Raw genomic sequence first — 19,146 nt, 5'->3', positions numbered from 1 at the left:
ATAGAGATATATAGATATATATAGATATATATAGATATATATAGATATATAAATATATACTGGGGCCCTTTACTACGACCCCACAACGGTCCTTTCACATGTTCTGCAGTGAGCTCCCTTCCTACTGTATTGGGGTCCCCCAGGGTGGCAGAAAACAAGAGATATATGTCACCAGCATACCAAGAAAATATAAGGGTCCAAAGCAGTGGGAGAACTATCAGGGTTGCAAAGGTTGTCTTGCCTCCGGGCCCTGGTGTTCTGCCACTGAGGGGTTTCCCAGCCTCCTCTTGCTGTCCTGCCCCTGCTATTGACAGTGCTGGTCTGGCATCTCTTGGAATTTACAGGCTGGTTCTCCTGTCCTAAGGATGGGAGAAATCAGTCTGTTTTTTCAGTAACTGAGAGCCCTGGTGGAGTCCTTCCTGCAACTCGCTCTTCTCCCTGCCAATGAGGATGCAGGGGAAGGAGCAGATCAGGCGGCCATGGTTGTGTGAGCGCTCGCATTATGCAGTGTCAGCGAGCAGAGGGAGGGGGGAGGAATCACCCGCAGGAGCTGACTGGGGACGCTCTCCCTCTTAGACATTGATTTTTTGTAAAAAAAAAAAAAAAATAAAAAATTTATTGGGGGGGGGGCACATGGTGGGGCACAGCATAATGTTGGAAGGGGGGTCAGGGCCCCCTCTGCCCCCCTAGGGACGCCATTGTTTTTGGGGGCCCATTCGGGGCTCCAGCCCCTCCTCCCAACGCCACTGCTTCTGGCCACTAGACTATCAATTATCAGGCTTTGGAAGCCCATCACCCCATCTATAAGGAACACGGTCCAATTGATCCAAACCCATTACACATAAGAGTCAATGCCGTCTCCAACCAGTGAAGCATACATTCACTCCCAAAAAAACATGAGTCCCATGGGCAACCTGCTACACACACCAATGCCTTTCTCATAATTATTCTATTTCCAAATTAATTCCTCTCGGTGCAATTTTCCTCCTTGATTGACCATATCCCTTTTATTTCCCTTTTCTTGCAATTCTGTTATTCTAAATGTTTTTTTAAGGCACATCCAAGGTTTTACTTCATAGTATGCTTAATGTTAATTGCATATTATATGTTGGTACCAAATGTTTTATGTTATGTGCCGATCGCACTGTTATCACATCATTACTCTGTATTTGCCATGTCATGTTGCTGTATGGCATATATTCCTTTCAAAAATGCAATACAAATCTATAAAAAATAAACGTTCAGACATTGGGGAATGATGATGGGAATACAATGGTGTGCAGGTTTGGAGATCATGTGTAAGTTCATTATGGTGATAAACATGTCCATGTTAGGAAACATTTTCTACCTTCTATAAAGGACTGTGTGCTGTCCGAGGTGATATTGTGATCAGATTTGTATGTAGATGATACTTTGTACATGTTAATTATGTTTATTATTATTGTTAATTAGAACTATAAGTACAAAGAATGAGCTCATCCCCCACCCTGTGTGTACATTGATCTGTTGTTGATGATTGAAATAGATACAAATAGACAAAGATTTGTCTGGGCTGATTGAGTACATACAATGTTTCGTTTTTCTTGTTTCTTTCCCCCATTGTGTTGTGGGTTAAGAACTCCACGATCTTCACAACTTGTGATTTCAGATAAAGTAACAATGTAAGGCGGGAGATTGTGGAGGATCTTTTATTGTAACAATGTGTGAGTGCGGCATAAGTGTTTATTCAGCTCTGCCACCTTGTGGTCATTCCCGGTAGAACACTTGGGTGTGTGTGCAGTACAAGGAGGTGAATAGGGAATGTATACAGCCAGAAAGTGGAGATGATCTCCGCAATAAATCTGGAATCAGGATGGGAATAGAAGGAAGGTTTATTCATCCCCCTCCCAGTCTGACCGATCTACGGTACTTCTCATCTAAAGATCAATGTTATTATTTTAGCATTGCCTCACAAACATGCCACCCACATCTCTCTACATAGAGCCGGACATACCTGCTTTCTATTCATATTCTCCAATTAAGTTATATATTATTAATACTGTCAGGTAAAGTTCCCTGTAAAGACAAACCCTTTGTCTTCTTATCACACTCAGACTTGTAATAGAGGTGAGGAGTAGGGATGAGCTTCGTGTTCGAGTCGAACCCATGTTCGACTCGAACATCGGCTGTTCGATCGTTCGCCAAATTGCGAACGATATGGGCCGTTCGCGCTAAATTCGTGTGGCGCGTCACGGCCCATAATTCACTGCGGCATCACAGTGCATTGCTGGCTGATGATTGGCCAAGCATGCACTATGACCCGCATGCTTGGCCAATCACAGCGCCGTCAGTAGAGAGAGCTGTAATTGGCCAAAGCCAGGGTGGCTTTGGCCAATTATGGCTCAGGGGATTTAGTACACACCCCACACTATATAAGGCCGCCTGCACGGCGGCCCTGTGTAGTGTGTGTTCCGGTGTGCTGAGAGATAGAGAGAGAGAGAGAGAGAGACAGTGTCATTTGATTTGAGTTAGATAGATTAGGCAGAACAGTCAGTCAGTTAGCTGCACTTACAGTGTATTGTGTATATATATGCATCCCAGGTGTTGCATATATATATATACACTGTATTCAGTTTAGCTAGATCCGTTCCTGTTATCTTCTATCTAGACTATTTACATTTAGTGCAGTGCGTCCTGCTCACAGTGTTCAGCTAGATCCGTTCCTGCTATTTACATTTAGTGCAGTGCGTCCTGCTCACAGTGTTCAGCTAGATCCATTCCTGCAATTTACATTTAGTGCAGTGCGTCCTGCTCACAGTGTTCAGCTAGATCCGTTCCTGCTATTTACATTTAGTGCAGTGCGTCCTGCTCACAGTGTTCAGCTAGATCCGTTCCTGCTATTTACATTTAGTGCAGTGCGTCCTGCTCACAGTGTTCAGCTAGATCCGTTCCTGCTATTTACATTTAGTGCAGTGCGTCCTGCTCACAGTGTTCAGCTAGATCCGTTCCTGCTATTTACATTCAGTGCAGTGCGTCCTGCTCACAGTGTTCAGCTAGATCCGTTCCTGCTATTTACATTTAGTGCAGTGCGTCCTGCTCACAGTGTTCAGCTAGATCCGTTCCTGCTATTTACATTTAGTGCAGTGCGTCCTGCTCACAGTGTTCAGCTAGATCCGTTCCTGCTATTTACATTTAGTGCAGTGCGTCCTGCTCACAGTGTTCAGCTAGATCCGTTCCTGTTATCTTCTAGACTATTTACATTTAGTGCAGTGTGTCCTGCTCACAGTGTTCAGCTAGATCCGTTCCTGTTATTTACATTTAGTGCAGTGCGTCCTGCTCACAGTGTTCAGCTAGATCCGTTCCTGCTATTTACATTTAGTGCAGTGCGTCCTGCTCACAGTGTTCAGCTAGATCCGTTCCTGTTATCTTCTAGACTATTTACATTTAGTGCAGTGCGTCCTGCTCACAGTGTTCAGCTAGAGCCGTTCCTGCTATTTACATTTAGTGCAGTGCGTCCTGCTCACAGTGTTCAGCTAGATCCGTTCCTGTTATCTTCTAGACTATTTACATTTAGTGCAGTGCGTCCTGCTCACAGTGTTCAGCTAGATCCGTTCCTGTTATCTTCTAGACTATTTACATTTAGTGCAGTGCGTCCTGCTCACAGTGTTCAGCTAGATCCGTTCCTGTTATCTTCTAGACTATTTACATTTAGTGCAGTGCGTCCTGCTCACAGTGTTCAGCTAGATCCGTTCCTGTTATCTTCCTACTGACAGGCAGGCTTGTCTGGTTACAGTATATAAAGCTACCTGAAGAAAATTACAGGTGTTCTATTTGATCCTATTAGTACCACGGTCAGGCAGCTAGACTATTTACATTTAGTACAGTGCGTCCTGCTCACAGTGTGCAGCTAGATCCGTTCCTGTTATCTTCCTACTGACAGGCAGGCTTGTCTGGTTACAGTATATAAAGCTACCTGAAGAAAATTACAGGTGTTCTATTTGATCCTATTAGTACCACGGTCAGGCAGCTAGACTATTTACATTTAGTACAGTGCGTCCTGCTCACAGTGTTCAGCTAGATCCGTTCCTGTTATCTTCCTACTGACAGGCAGGCTTGTCTGGTTACAGTATATAAAGCTACCTGAAGAAAATTACAGGTGTTCTATCCCAGCTTAGTGCAGCTACAGGCCATTAGTATGTCTGGAAGGCCAAGAAGGAGAGGCAGACAGTCACAAGCCAATAAGAGAGGGCAAGCAGGCTCTGTGTCTAGTGCTGGTCGTGGAGATGGTGCATCCTCATCAGCACGTGGCCATGGGACACGCTTGGCCTTTTTTTCGGCAGCTAGCCGTGTTGAGCCGCAACATGCGGAAGACTTGGTCGAGTGGATGACCAAGCCGTCCTCATCCTCCTAATCCTCTCTCACCCATGCCCAGGGTGCTTTGTCTGGCAAAGCAGCGGCCTCTTCCCTCAGCTCAATGTCATCAGTAACTCCTTCCCTAGCTCCACCATGTCCTCATGAGGATTCCCTCGAACTGTTTGACCACAGTGTTGGGTACATGCTCCAGGAGGATGCCCAGCGTTTGGAAGGCTCTGATGACGATACTGAGCTCGATGAAGGCAGTAACATGAGCACGGACAGAGGGGGTGCCCAAGAAGGACAGCAATCTGGCAGTCATGCTCCCCCTGCTGCAGCATACTGCCAGGTTTGCTCCAGTGATGAGGAGGGAGGGGATGATGAGGTCACTGACTCAACGTGGGTGCCTGATAGGAGAGAGGAGGAGGAGGAGGAGGAGGAGGAGGCGGCGGCACATCACCAACGAGGCAGGATGCCCTCCAGGGGCCAGCCTAAGGGCAGCACATTGACTGCATCACACCCCAAAGCTCCACATGTGCAGGGCGCTGCAGTCTCTGCGCGTTATTCAAAAAGTTCTTTGGTGTGGGCCTTTTTTGAGACGAGTGCATCAGATCGCACCACTGCTATTTGCAACATATGTCTCAAGCGTATCTCGCGTGGCCAAAACATCTCCCGCTTGGGTACCACATGCTTGACCAGACATATGTTGACCTGCCATGCAGTTCGTTGGCAAGCGTATCTAAAAGACCCACACCAAAGAACAAAGAGGACCTCTCCTTGCTCCTCATCAGCTGAGATTTCCAACCCCACTAGACCTTCAGTCCTCTCTGAGACCTGCAGTGAGAGGAATGAAGGTGTAGAATTAGGTGTGTCACAGTCAAGTACTTGTGGGCAATCTGCTTTTGGTACACCGACGTCAGATTGTACCAGGCAAATTTCCCTGCCCCAGCTGCTGCACCGCCGAAAGAAGTTTGCTCCCAGCCATCCACATGCCCAGCGGTTGAATGCTAGCTTGGCAAAATTGCTAGCACTTCAACTGCTGCCTTTTCAGTTGGTAGACTCTGCCCCCTTCCGTGAGTTTGTGGAATGTGCGGTTCCTCAGTGGCAGGTACCCAAACGCCACTTTTTCTCACGGAAGGCGATTCCGGCTCTCTACCGGCATGTGGAAGGCAATATCCATGCCTCGCTGGACAGGGCGGTCAGCGGTAAGGTGCATATTACCGCTGACTCATGGTCCAGCAGGCATGGACAGGGACGTTACCTAAGTTTCACGGCGCATTGGGTGACTCTGCTGGCAGCTGGGAAGGATGCAGGACAAGGTGCAGTAGTGTTGGAGGTTGTTCCGCCACCACGCCTCCAAAATGCTGATTGTGACACACCTCTCTCCTCCACCCCCTCCTCTTCTTCTTCCTCCATGGCCTCTTCCTCGGAACCAGCGGTGCTCCGTAGGCGTTCAAGGGGCTACGCAAGTACGCAGGCCAAAAGATGCCATGCGGTGCTTGAGCTGGTGTGCTTGGGGGACAGGAGCCACACTGGGGCAGAGGTTCTGTCAGCTCTGCAGGGGCAGGTTCAGAGGTGGTTGACGCCACGCCAACTTAAGGCAGGAATGGTGGTTTGCGACAATGGCACCAACCTCCTCTCTGCCCTCCGACAGGGACAAATGACCCATGTGCCCTGTTTGGCTCACGTCCTTAACTTGGTGGTGCAGCGGTTCTTGGGCAGGTACCCGGGCTTACAGGATGTCCTGAGGCAGGTCAGGAAAGTCTGTGTGCATTTCCGCCGGTCATATAATGCCAGTGCTCGGCTGACGGACCTCCAAAAGGAGTTTAACCTGCCCAAGAACCGCCTAATCTGTGACATGCCCACCAGGTGGAACTCAACGTTGGCCATGCTGCAGCGGCTGCACACGCAGCAGAGGGCCATCAATGAGTACCTGTGCGACTATGGCACCAGGACAGGGTCAGGGGAGCTTGTTTTTTTTTCCCCACGCCAGTGGGCCATGATCAGGGATGCATGCACTGTCCTGTCACCATTCGAGGAGGCCACGAGGATGGTGAGCACTGACAGTGCATGCATCAGTGACACTGTCCCCCTTGTCCACCTGTTGGAGCACACGCTGCGTGGAATAATGGACAGGGCACTTGAGGCAGAACAGAGGCAGGAAGAGGAGGACTTCCTTAGCTCTCAAGGCCCCCTTTATCCAGACAGTGTTCCTGCGTGCCCGCCGATCACACAGGAAGAGGACGAGGAGGAGGAGGAGGAAGATTGTGTCAGTATGGAGGTGGAGCCTGGCACTCAGCATCAGCAGCAGTCTTTAAGGGATCAGTCCCAAGGAACACATGGACTTGTACGTGGCTGGGAGGAGGTGGCTGCGGACGTTGTTGTCCTTAGTGACCCAGAGGACTCCGGACCGAATGCCTCAGCAAACCTACGCTGCATGGCCTCCCTGATCCTGCAAAGCCTGCGTAAGGATCCTCGTATTCGTGGTATCAAGGAGAAGGACCAATACTGGCTGGCAACCCTCCTTGATCCACGTTACAAGGGTAAGGTTGCGGACCTTATCTTGCCATCGCAGAGGGAGCAGAGGATGAAACATCTTCGGGAGGCCTTGCAGAAAGGTCTGTGCAACGCGTTCCCAGAGACTGGGAGGTTACAAACACCTGTTTCTGGACAACGTGTTGCTGAGGCTTCGGTCAGTCAAAGAAGGAGCGGTGGAGAAGGTGGCCGTCTGACCGATGCGTTCAGACAATTTTTTGGTCCGCAGCCCCAAGGTATGATCGGTTCCAGCAACCATCGCCAGCGTCTGTTTTACATGGTGCAGGAATACCTAGGGGCAAGATCAGACTTGGACACCTTTCCCACCGAAAATCCTCTGGGTTACTGGGTCTTGAGGATGGATCACTGGCCAGAGCTTGCACAGTATGCAATTGAGCTACTGGCCTGTCCTGCATCCAGCGTTCTTTCGGAACGCACATTCAGTGCTGCTGGAGGCGTGGTAACCGATCACAGGGTGCGTCTGTCCACCGACTCGGTCGATCGGCTGACCTTCATAAAAATGAATGAGTCTTGGATCACCACCAGCTACCAAGCACCTGATGCTGATGTAACCGAATAATTTTTTTTGAAATCTCAGATCCCTTCAAAGACTGCCTATGCTGATGCTGAGTGACTATCCCTGAGTAATTATCCTCTTCCTCCTCAATCATCACGCTGATAGCTTGTAAGAACATTTTTGGTTCTTTTTTTTTGCATTGATACATGTCCCCTGGGGTAGGACCCGGGTCCCCAAACCCTTTTTAGGACAATACCATGCAAATTAGCCTTTAAAATGAGCACTTTTGATTTCGAACGTTCGAGTCCCATAGACGTCAATGGGGTTCTAACGTTCGTGCGAACTTTCGGTCCGTTCGCGGGTTCTGGTGCGAACCGAACCGGGGGGTGTTCGGCTCATCCCTAGTGAGGAGTAATGAGAGGAAATGTGATCACAGTACATCATTCTCTCATCTCTTTTCATTCCAATCTTTCTATGCTGATCGTCTCCTCACCGCTAAACCCTCCAACCAAAACCATCCACCCCTCCATGTCAGTCCGTCCTAACAGCAATTCAGAGTTTCTAGGATTTGTATCATTTACTGCATTTCATGTGAAGGAACGATGTGATCTCCTTACAGGGACTGCTTTTTATTGTCCTCCATCCTTTAATTCTGCTGAATATCTTCTGGAGATCAGAGATCATTCAATATTAAATACCAAACAAACATCCCCCCAGCTGAAAGGAACACAGATCTCAGATCCTCCTTCACACTCAATACATTTTATCCGAAGAAATCGCCCAGAACTGTGATTGGTGCAAATATGAAATTGATGCATTCAAATTTCCCGCCGGAATTCTATGGAACCTTCCAATGATCTCAGATAGAATAATCCGACACTAAAATCTGATATCTCTTCCTCCGGGAACATCGATCAACGCTCCTCTGAATTGTCGGGCAGTTTATCTAACCAAGAATAATAAATCCATTAGAAATATGAATGTCACATTTCTTCTAGTCTTTTCTTTTACTTCACAATACAGAATCCGCCCTGCTAGAGAATGTTTGCTATAGAGATCAATGAAAAGTCTACAGAACAAGTATTTTCTGGGCTGAAAACCGAGAAAGATCTCAGTCAGAATACATTTCTTTGAAATTCTCATAAGAAAGACATTACTGGCTGATGAAGGAAACGCCCATAGCTATGATTGGCTCAGGTTTCAAATTGCTACTTTCAAATTTGCCGCCTGAATAGTGAAGAACGTTACAGAGAAATAATCAGCCCTATTATACCGCCAAATCCGATACTGAGATCATCAGATGAGACATTTATCCGAGAAATATCATCAATGCTTTATTTTCATTGATTAGCCCGGAATGAATAGAAATGTATTCTGAAGATTATTGAATAATGTAAAACATTTCCATATGTTCTTTTATTCCAAGTCCTCGGAATGCAGAATCCCCCCACTGTTACATAGAGAACATGATAGTGAGATGACTTCTCTCATAGATTCTCTACTTTTCTACATTCTCTACCTTGCTATATGATGGCAAATAAAGTATTACACGTTTCATCATCAGATCTGTATATGATCGTAGAACTGGCCGATAATTAATGTTCCCTCTTTAGGACATGTAGTAATTATGGACTCACCCATATTAAAACTAGAATATCTTTTTTTTTTTTTATCTTTTTACATATAGCAAATTGTACATAGTTTGCTCTTCCTATATAAAGATCGGGAAATATAACATTGTTGTTAGAAATAGGTAATAATGATGACATGCCAGACAAATGTGTACAATTAATCAATAAAGATAATGTTGTGCTTATGATGCATTACATCCGTTTCCATTCAGCAAAATATTGAAAAGCTTCTAACTAAATGAAATTCTCTGCAGTGTAATAAATGACCCCGCCCCTTCTCATGTCCGCTTAGCCTTACATCCATGAAGGAGAGATGTCAGAAGCAATGTGTTTCTTTGTTTTCTTTTCAAAATAACGTTTTATAAATATGAAATTAATATGAATAATTGAAACTGCTGATTGTGTTTCTGTTATGAAGTGTTAAAGATTCATGTTCTCTGTATAATCTCCAGGTATAAATAAAAAATAATTGAAAAGAAGGAATAAATTAATCCCCTGGACATGTATTGCTGTTGCATTAATGTATCTGAACAACAGAATATTTAGGAGCCTTCTAAAGGAATGACATTCTCTATTTTATTGTAATGAATGGGTGTGACTCCGCCTCTTTCCCAGGAAGGTTTCCATCAGGTCCGCTCAGGTTATATTTAAGGAGGAGTCTGTGTGCGGCTTCTTTACTGTTCGTCTGAATATTGAAGCTCTCGGAGATGTCTGGTCGTGGTAAAGGAGGGAAGGGTCTGGGGAAAGGAGGCGCCAAGCGGCACAGGAAGGTGCTCCGGGACAACATCCAGGGCATCACCAAACCCGCCATCCGACGTTTGGCCCGCAGAGGGGGTGTCAAGCGCATCTCCGGACTCATCTATGAGGAGACCCGCGGAGTGCTGAAGGTTTTCCTGGAGAATGTCATCCGCGATGCCGTCACCTACACCGAGCACGCCAAGAGGAAGACCGTCACCGCCATGGATGTCGTCTATGCTCTCAAACGCCAGGGGCGCACTCTCTACGGATTCGGAGGATAAACCTTCATAGACCCCTACTACCCACTTCATCTACACAAAGGTCCTTCTCAGGGCCACCTACCTTCTCATACAAAGATCTATATACCGCATCCATCTCCAAAAATCACTACGTCATCCTGAGTGCTGATTGTACAATCTCTTTATAGATCAATTTTCTACCCAATTGGATAAATAATTTAGTTGTGTTCTTACGTAGCTTTAGTAAAGCAGATCGAACAGTGTATGGTCAGACATCGCACGTGTACCTGGAGATTACACGGAGAACAAGCATATTTAAAACGCTTCATAACAAACCAGTTTCAATTTTTCATATTTATAAAGATTATTTTGAAAAGCAAACAAAGAAATGCATTTTCCCCCCATCTCTCCTTCCTGGGTGTAAATCTGAGCGGACCCGATTGGAGACATGAGAAGGGGCGGGGTCTAGTCATTTATTGCACTGCAGAGAATTTCATTTATTTAGAAGCTTTTAAATATTTTGCTGAATGAAAACGGATGTAATTCATCAGAAGTGCAATATTTTCTTTATTGGTTCATAGTACATATTTTTCTGGCATGTCATGATGATTATATATTTGTATCTTTTTTTTCCAGTTACATAATCCTATGCAGATCTGATAATGTATTTTATTGTACATACTTTTATGTATCTGGGGGTGTCATGATTTCTACCAGTCCATTCACATATTTTTTTTTATATTATTCTTCTAGTTGTAATTTGGGGGAAATCCGTTATTGCTACATCTGATAGAGGCCAGTCCCATCATCCTATACAGATCTGATGACAAACCTATTCTTCCTTTATTACGGTTTTCTAATTATTTTTCGGAGATTACACAGAGAACACAAATCACCAGTTATTATTGTTAATAACATTTCCATATCTATAAGGGATTACTAAAGAAAAGGAGAAAAAAGTCGCATTTGTGTTTCTAAGATAAAGCCATTTAATACTCTGCAGAAAATTACTTAGAAACATCGATTTGGTGATTTCTAGTTACAAAGTGGATACCGATCTGTTTGAGTCATTGTACATATGTATCTGGGGGTGTCATGATTTTTACATTATTCAACAATCTTCTGAATCAATTTCTATTCGACTAATCTGCTTGAAAATAAAGCGCTAATGAGATTTCTCGGATCAATGTTGGATTTGGCGGTATAATAGGGCTGATTATTTCTGTAACGGTCTAAACAATTCAGGCGGGCAAATTTGAAAGTAGCAAATTGAAATGTGGGCGTTTCCTTCATTAACCAATAATGTTTTTGATGAGGAATCCAAAGAAATGTGTTCTGAGATCTTTCTCAGCCCAGAAAATACTTGTTCTGTAGACTTTTCATTGATCTCTATAGCAAACATTCTCTAGCAGGGCGGATTCTGTATTGTGAAGTAGAAGAAATGTGACATTCATATTTCTAATGGATTTATTATTCTTGGTTAGATAAACTGCCCGACAATTCAGAGGAGCGTTGATCGATGTTCCCGGAGGAAGAGATATCAGAGATCATTGGAATGTTCCATAGAATTCCGGCGCTAAATTTGAATGAATCAATTTCATATTTGCAACAAACACAGTTCTCTATAGCAGTGTTTCTCAACTCCAGTCCTCAAGGCGCCCCAACAGGTCATGTTTTCAGGCTTACCATTATTTTTCACAGGTAATTTGATCAGTTTCACTGCCTTAGTAATTACCACAGCTGTTTCATCTGAGGGAAATCCTGAAAACATGACCTGTTGGGGCGCCTTGAGGGCTGGAGCTGAGAAACACTGCTCTATAGCAAACATTCTCTATGATTATGTAGTACAAATCCCTTGAAACAATATAATATTTCAGTGCGTTTATTAAGTGTCTGGAATGTTCCCCGGAAGAATTGACATTTTTTATCATTCAATTTCTGTGTCAGATTAGCCGATCTGAGATGATTGTAACGTTCTATTAAAAATGAAACCAATCCGTTCCATACCCCGCCCGCCATAATAGGACAATTCTGAGATCTGTGTTCCTGATCAGTTGGGGGAGATGATTGTTTTGGTATATAATAAATGATTTCTGATCTGTAATAAATTCAGCAGAACTAAAGTTTGAAGGACAATGACTATCAGTCCATGTAAGATGAGCAGATCCCCCAATAATACATTTCAGGCTCTTTATATGTAGTAATTGTTCTCCCTGTACAACTCTCCTGTATTAGAAGTGTGAATAAATAAGAATGTATTTCCTGTGTAAAGCTATGAAGACAATTGAGGGCTCATTCCATGCGATGTGGTAGACACAATGAGGTGTGTGTGGGGCTCTTTGTAGAGAGATGTGGGTGGCTCTGAGAAGAGCCTTTGTGTTGTAAATGAATGGATTTGGGACTAGAAAGGAGTTGTTGGGATTACTTGGATTTGGCGGCGGCCTTGTGGCTCTCGGTCTTCTTGGGCAGCAGCACGGCCTGGATGTTGGGCAGGACTCCTCCCTGGGCGATGGTGACGCCGCCCAGCAGCTTGTTGAGCTCCTCGTCGTTGCGGACGGCCAGCTGGAGGTGTCGGGGGATGATGCGGGTCTTCTTGTTGTCGCGGGCGGCGTTGCCGGCCAGCTCGAGGATCTCAGCCGTCAGATACTCGAGGACGGCGGCCAGATAGACGGGAGCTCCAGCCCCGACCCGCTCGGCATAGTTCCCCTTCCTGAGCAGACGGTGAACACGACCAACTGGGAACTGCAGACCAGCCCGGGATGATCGGGTCTTGGCCTTAGCCCGAACCTTGCCTCCTTGTTTTCCGCGGCCAGACATTGTGAGATTCCTGAGATGTCGGATGAAGATGTAAAACTTCTTCCCGCTTCCTTATATTTATACCGTCAATGCTCTGACATCACACTCTGTGATTGGTTACTTTTCAAGCCAGCCAATAGTGTTCTGACTTGTTTCTAAACCAATCAGTAAATGAGGAAAGAAAGCATTCCACTCCTCCCCATCACATGACTGAATCCTCCAATAGAAGAGTGAGGAGGGAGGAGACTCATCTGCATAGGACGCCTATAAAATCAGCACATGAGGGCGGCTCCAGCACACATTCTCTACACACAGCGGAGGAGATCACATTCATCCTGATCATGCCTGAACCAGCCAAGTCCGCCCCGGCGCCCAAGAAGGGCTCCAAGAAAGCCGTGACCAAGAGCCAGAAGAAGGACGGCAAGAAGCGGAGGAAGAGCAGGAAGGAGAGTTATGCCATCTACGTGTACAAGGTGCTCAAGCAGGTCCACCCCGACACCGGCATCTCGTCCAAGGCCATGGGCATCATGAACTCCTTCGTCAATGACATCTTCGAGCGCATCGCCGGCGAATCTTCCCGCCTGGCTCATTACAACAAGCGCCGCACCATCACCTCCCGGGAGATCCAGACCGCCGTCCGCCTCCTCCTGCCCGGAGAGCTGGCCAAGCACGCCGTCTCCGAGGGCACCAAGGCCGTCACCAAGTACACCAGCGCCAAGTAATCCCCCATCATCATCATCATCCCAACACAAGACACAAAGGCTCTTCTAAGAGCCACCCACCATTTCCATCAATGAGCTCTCATCACATTTTATCTTTAACACAAGTGAAGAATTAACAGATTATGAAAGATCATTTTGTACAATCTGATGGGGAGTTGTACATTTGTGGATGAATTAGAATAAATCCATCCGAATACCAGCTAGTCTTCCAAATTCCCTTTATTGAGAAATTCCAGATCATATTTTTTTTCCCACTTAGACCCGTCCTGTAGAATGAATATCCGGAGGATCTAATTTATAGATGAATATTGTGCTAGTGGGAACAAACCATTCAATCTCATTGTATGTCTTCCCCGTATAAAAGGCATGCATTTTGTCACCACTAGGTGTCAGTGTTGCTCCTCGGAGAATACATTGGAGATTTTCCCCGTACATTGAAAGCGGATTTGTATGTATAGAAGGATTACACATATATAATATCTTTATTACGTCATTTTTAACCGACACGTTTGTTTTCCCTTTTATAAATGATCTTGGACTCTTCACAAATCACGATAATGTCTGGAGACACATATACAGGGAGGATGCTTACATATTAGGAATAGTTTAGGGATCATCTGCTTAGAATTTTTACTAATAGATCCCCTTGTGTTTTCATTTTGTCATACAGCATCTATTTTCTTTATGGGGGGTCCAAAGATAGATATATACATAAAATCATCTCCTCACCTTAGATCGGGGGGAAGAGACGGATTAGATCATCAGCTGGACATACATTGTCTTTCCTGGTCTGTATCTCTCCCTCTCTATTTTGTGTGTATATTATACTATATATATATATATATATATATTTGGTGAATTTCAGTTGCCTCAGATTACATTATACAGATTAGAAAGTGAAGGTTACACATTGTAATGCAGATTATCATACATCCCTCAGATCCTGGGGGTTATCTCTGTTTGTGTCATCTAATTAACTGAAATATGGGCAAAAATAATCCAATCTCAATGTTTCTGATTATTACACTGATAAGGAGCCTCTAATCTTTGATTACAAAAATATTTCTTTAGATTGTAAACTCCATGAGCAGGACGTTCGTATTCATTTTGTATTGTACTGTCACCCTTGTATTGTAAAGAGCTGTTTAAACTGTTAGCACTATATACATTTTGTCAAATAATAATAATAATATTTAATGTAATACACCAGCACCAAGTAAATCCCCAACACCCCCCATCATCCAAACAAGACACAAATGCTCTTCATAAGACCCTCTCATATGCTCCATATCAGAGCTGTCATTCTCCTTCTAATGGTGACATGATATCATGAGAATTATAGTTCAAATCATGTTTTTGCAACATTTTCTGACAAATAAAACATAATTCATGTAAATGTATCGGATTGATTATGCAATCTAGATGTCGCCCTGTGTCCATCCCCTCAAATCCCCCGGTAGGAGTTGGCGGCACACCGATTATAATGTAGATCCAGCAATAGGAGTTCAATGATCTAATGCTGATCCACATGGAACATCTAGAAGTAATGATCGCACCGATCCCAGATGTGTCCGGAGCAGGGAGGACAATGCTGGGGGGACACGATTCATTGTCTGCTCAGCGATCTGTCCCTCCATGTTAGTACAGAATTGTGCTGGATGGAACAAGCTGTACAAGTCACCTTTCTACTTGAAGAGTCTCTAACCTTTGATTATAAAAATATGTATGAATAATATTTTCTCTTTTTGGTAATATGGAGATCTTGTATGATGTGGAGGAACTCCCCTCCCCCACCCCACACAAAGAAGGTAACTCTACTAACACAGATAACGGGCAGATCTTGGCGGGCATTTTAAAAATGCCGCTTTTTTAAAGTAAACCAATCATGAAAAGGGGTGTGAGTTAGTTGTCCAATCAGAAGGCAGTGATGTGTATAAATAGACGCCGCACAGCCCGTGTTCGCACACTTGTGTTCCTTCTGGAGATTGGAAGCATTGATCAGCCATGGCAAGAACCAAGCAGACCGCTCGTAAGTCCACCGGAGGGAAAGCTCCCCGCAAGCAGCTGGCCACCAAAGCCGCCCGCAAGAGCGCCCCGGCCACCGGCGGAGTCAAGAAGCCTCACCGCTACAGGCCCGGCACCGTGGCTCTCCGAGAGATCCGCCGCTACCAGAAATCCACCGAGCTGCTCATCCGCAAGCTGCCCTTCCAGCGCCTCGTCCGAGAGATCGCCCAGGACTTCAAGACCGACCTGCGCTTCCAGAGCTCCGCCGTCATGGCTCTGCAGGAAGCCTCCGAGGCTTATCTCGTAGGACTCTTCGAGGACACCAACCTCTGCGCCATCCATGCCAAGAGGGTCACCATCATGCCCAAAGACATCCAGCTGGCACGCCGCATCCGCGGAGAGAGGGCTTAATATACCCCCCGACCAACATCCTCATCACCCCCTCCACAACACAAAGGCTCTTCTCAGAGCCACCACATCCTCCTCACAAAGAGCTCCATACTATCTCATCACCACTACATCCTACAAATACTCCTCACCACATCTCTACACCCCCCATCACACCGCACTCACATTTCTAAGATGATTACAAAGTAACAATTCACACTTCTCTAGGAAGGAGATCTTTTCTCGTGCCGATCTCTTCCCACCACAATACAATATATAGGAGAGGAGAACAAGACACCTTCCTAGAAAGATTCTCTTCATATCTCTAGACTTCCCTCATCATTACCAGGAGATCGGGAAAGAAAACCTGTTCAAGAGAAATACAAAGTCATCTCCTCCCCTCCTGTACACAGATCCCGGGATCACCTCTTTCTCAGCTCCGGTGTAGAAATCCTACAACTGACTAGTAAGAAATCTCACACTCACTATTCATTCTTCTGTATGAAGACGAGATTTCCTCTCCCCGATCTATCACAGGAATCTCTCCTCTGCTATTCTACAACTTTCTCCAATCTCCCCTCTCACACACACACACACCGATCACATTGTTACATCTTACACTCTCCCCTATTTCTTCTCATTATCTACAGAAGACAATTATTGGCACCCTGGAGAGAGTTGTACATTTCTCATTCCAAGCGTCAAATTATTTGATATGTCAGCCAATCAGCAGATAGTGATCTGTACGGTGAGTGTGTGCGAAACACCTTCCACTATCTGTCGCGACAATATGGTGAAAATATGGAATTCTATTCTATGACAGTGAAGAGTCCATTCTCCTCATAACACAATGTTCTTGTTGCTGATCATTCTAACATGTCCGATCAGTACAATGATTTCCCTCATACCGATCACATGAAATATTGAAGATCCTGAACGATCATCTAGAAAGAGGAAGTGTGAATGTCCCCCTCCCCCGGGAGATCCCACAGACTGTGCGGGAATTGTCGGGGACCTCCAGGTCTCCTATCTGCACATGACAGATGTGTGTGGGGTGGGGCCCCTGAAAAGATCCTTTATAGCAGGAGGGATTTCCGATCTACAGGATCTCTAGTAATCATTTGTGGGATTTATCATAAAATGTAATCTGAGATTCCCTGCAAGAGATAAATGTACAATGTGTGATGGGAACATATCATCTCATCTAGATTGTGTGTAAAGTCTATGCGGGCCCTGGTGGGTGTGGCTCTGTTAGGAGGAGGTGGGTGTAGGTAGGTAGGTGCGGCTCTGTTAGGAGGTGGGTGTAGCTCTGTTAGGAGGAGGTAGGTGGCTCTGAGAAGAGCCTTTAGGTGGTGGAGATGAAGGAGTTCTCCGGCTACTGCCGCCTTCCTTTATTTCTTCTTCGGAGCGGCCTTCTTGGGCTTGGCTGCTGTCTTGGGTTTAGCCGCCTTCTTAGCCAGACTCTTGGCGGCTTTTTTCGGCTTGGCTGCAGCTTTGGGCTTCTTGGGGCTCTTTGTCGCCTTCTTGGCGGGAGAAGCTGCAGCCTTTGCCGGTTTCTTGGCGGCCTTCTTGGGGCTCTTGGCTGCTTTGCTGGGGACTTTCTTCTTGGGGGACTTGGCTGGCTTCTTGGCGGCCGCAGGTTTCTTGGGCTTGGCCGCAGCCGATGGCTTCTTCTTGGTGACTTTCTTGGCCTTGTCGCCCTCTTGCTGCTTCTTGTTGATCTTGAAGGATCCGGAGGCTCCATGTCCTTTGACCTGGACGAGGCTCCCCTTAGTCACCAGCGCCCTGATGGCGATCTTGAGGCGGCTGTTCTTGTCCACATCGTATCCTCCGGCGGCCAGGAGCTTCTTGAGGGCGGCCAGAGAGACCCCGCTGCGCTCCTTGGAAGCGGCCACGGCTGTGACGATGAGGTCGGACACGCTGGGACCGGACGGCTTCTTGCTGCCTTTCTTGGCTCCTCCGGCTGCCGTCTTCTTAGTCGCCTTCTTCTTGGCGGCGGGCTCCGCTGGAGGAGCGGCGGCTGGGGCGATCTCAGTCTCCGTCATGATTCTCAACGAGCTTTTGAAAATAGATAAATATCGTGTGTGGTGCTCTGGCTTATATAGAGACGTTCTGCACTACTATTGGTTGATATAGAACTTGCCTTCTGCACTGCTATTGGTTACACGTTAGACACGCCCACTGACTGTCACTCCAGTGTTGGGGAATCTTCTCTCTCTTGTTGTGTTTCCCTGATAGAGAGAAAAACGATTATATTAAGAAAAGGAAGGATGTCCAATCTTCATCGGGGACCCGATCTGCTCACTGGACTGTCACTTATCGATCTGTCACTTACCGCTCTCATGATCTGCTCAGGAGGCTGAACACAGAGGCTGCAAACACATCCATCCTCCTGAGTGTGTGTCCCATTCTTCCTTCTACCTGCTTTTCTACACACATTCTCATCAGAAAACAATCTTCTCACATCTCCCACTACAATCATCTTCACATTAGATGAGTGAAGAGTGAAGATCAGGAAACATTTCCCTCTAATACAGAACTCTGCTCATCTATAGCTGAGTAGAAGGAGCCTGGAACAAAAACATCAGCCGGAGACCTGAGATCCTTGTGTGATGTGATGGGGGAGATTGTTAGAGATACAAAGGTGTCATCTGATGAGAACATGTCATATTTCATGTACTATTTATCAATCTTTCCTCATTATGACAACTGTATGTTTGTAGCCACTGCACACAGCAGACTAGTAAATCGTTTATTCTGGTGGTGATGTATCATTATTTCATCATGATAAATATATTGTCATTCAAATACTCTAAGTTTATTGCCACATTTTACCACACAGCTATCTATATAGTCTACTCAGAAAATATACTGTATAAAGAAAAATAAAAATTATATATATATATATATTTTTTTTATACCAAGGAGAGAATCCGTCAACATTTTTTACCCCCAAAGCTCAGTAATCATTATTTTGTGGCACATCCCATTATAGTCTATGGTGGGTCAAATCTTGATAGTAAATCTTGGTCATTTGTAGTGATAGATTTCTCTCTAGGGCAGGGGCCTCCCAACTCTCTACACCGAGGTCCAGTTTACTATTGTACTGATCGGACATGTTAGAATGATCAGCAACAAGAACATTGTGTTATGAGGAGAATGGACTCTTCACTGTCATAGAATAGAATTCCATATTTTCACCCACAAATAATATGAAGAGGATTAGCAGCCCCGATGTCACATTT

The 19,146-nt window shown here is 45.5% G+C and overlaps 2 protein-coding genes across 2 annotated transcripts; one reads left to right on the top strand and one right to left on the bottom strand.

The window, feature by feature from the left end:
- Nucleotides 1–15,477: 15,477 nt before the first annotated feature.
- LOC141104651 (histone H3) lies at nucleotides 15,478–15,954 on the top strand. The gene has a single exon (XM_073594316.1). The coding sequence runs from the start codon at nucleotides 15,515–15,517 to the stop codon at nucleotides 15,923–15,925; it is 411 nt and encodes a 136-aa protein (XP_073450417.1). The 5' UTR covers nucleotides 15,478–15,514; the 3' UTR covers nucleotides 15,926–15,954.
- Nucleotides 15,955–17,292: 1,338 nt separating this feature from the next.
- LOC141104645 (histone H1.5-like) lies at nucleotides 17,293–17,975 on the bottom strand. Its single transcript, XM_073594308.1, has one exon. It carries the CDS (start codon nucleotides 17,944–17,946, stop codon nucleotides 17,293–17,295), a length of 654 nt encoding a protein of 217 aa, XP_073450409.1. The 5' UTR covers nucleotides 17,947–17,975.
- Nucleotides 17,976–19,146: the final 1,171 nt, after the last annotated feature.

This window comes from Aquarana catesbeiana, linkage group LG08 (genome assembly GCF_042186555.1).
Source record: "Aquarana catesbeiana isolate 2022-GZ linkage group LG08, ASM4218655v1, whole genome shotgun sequence".
Lineage (NCBI taxonomy): Eukaryota > Metazoa > Chordata > Amphibia > Anura > Ranidae > Aquarana > Aquarana catesbeiana.
Note: the sequence above shows the minus strand (reverse complement) of the source record. Positions and strands in the feature narration are given on the sequence as shown.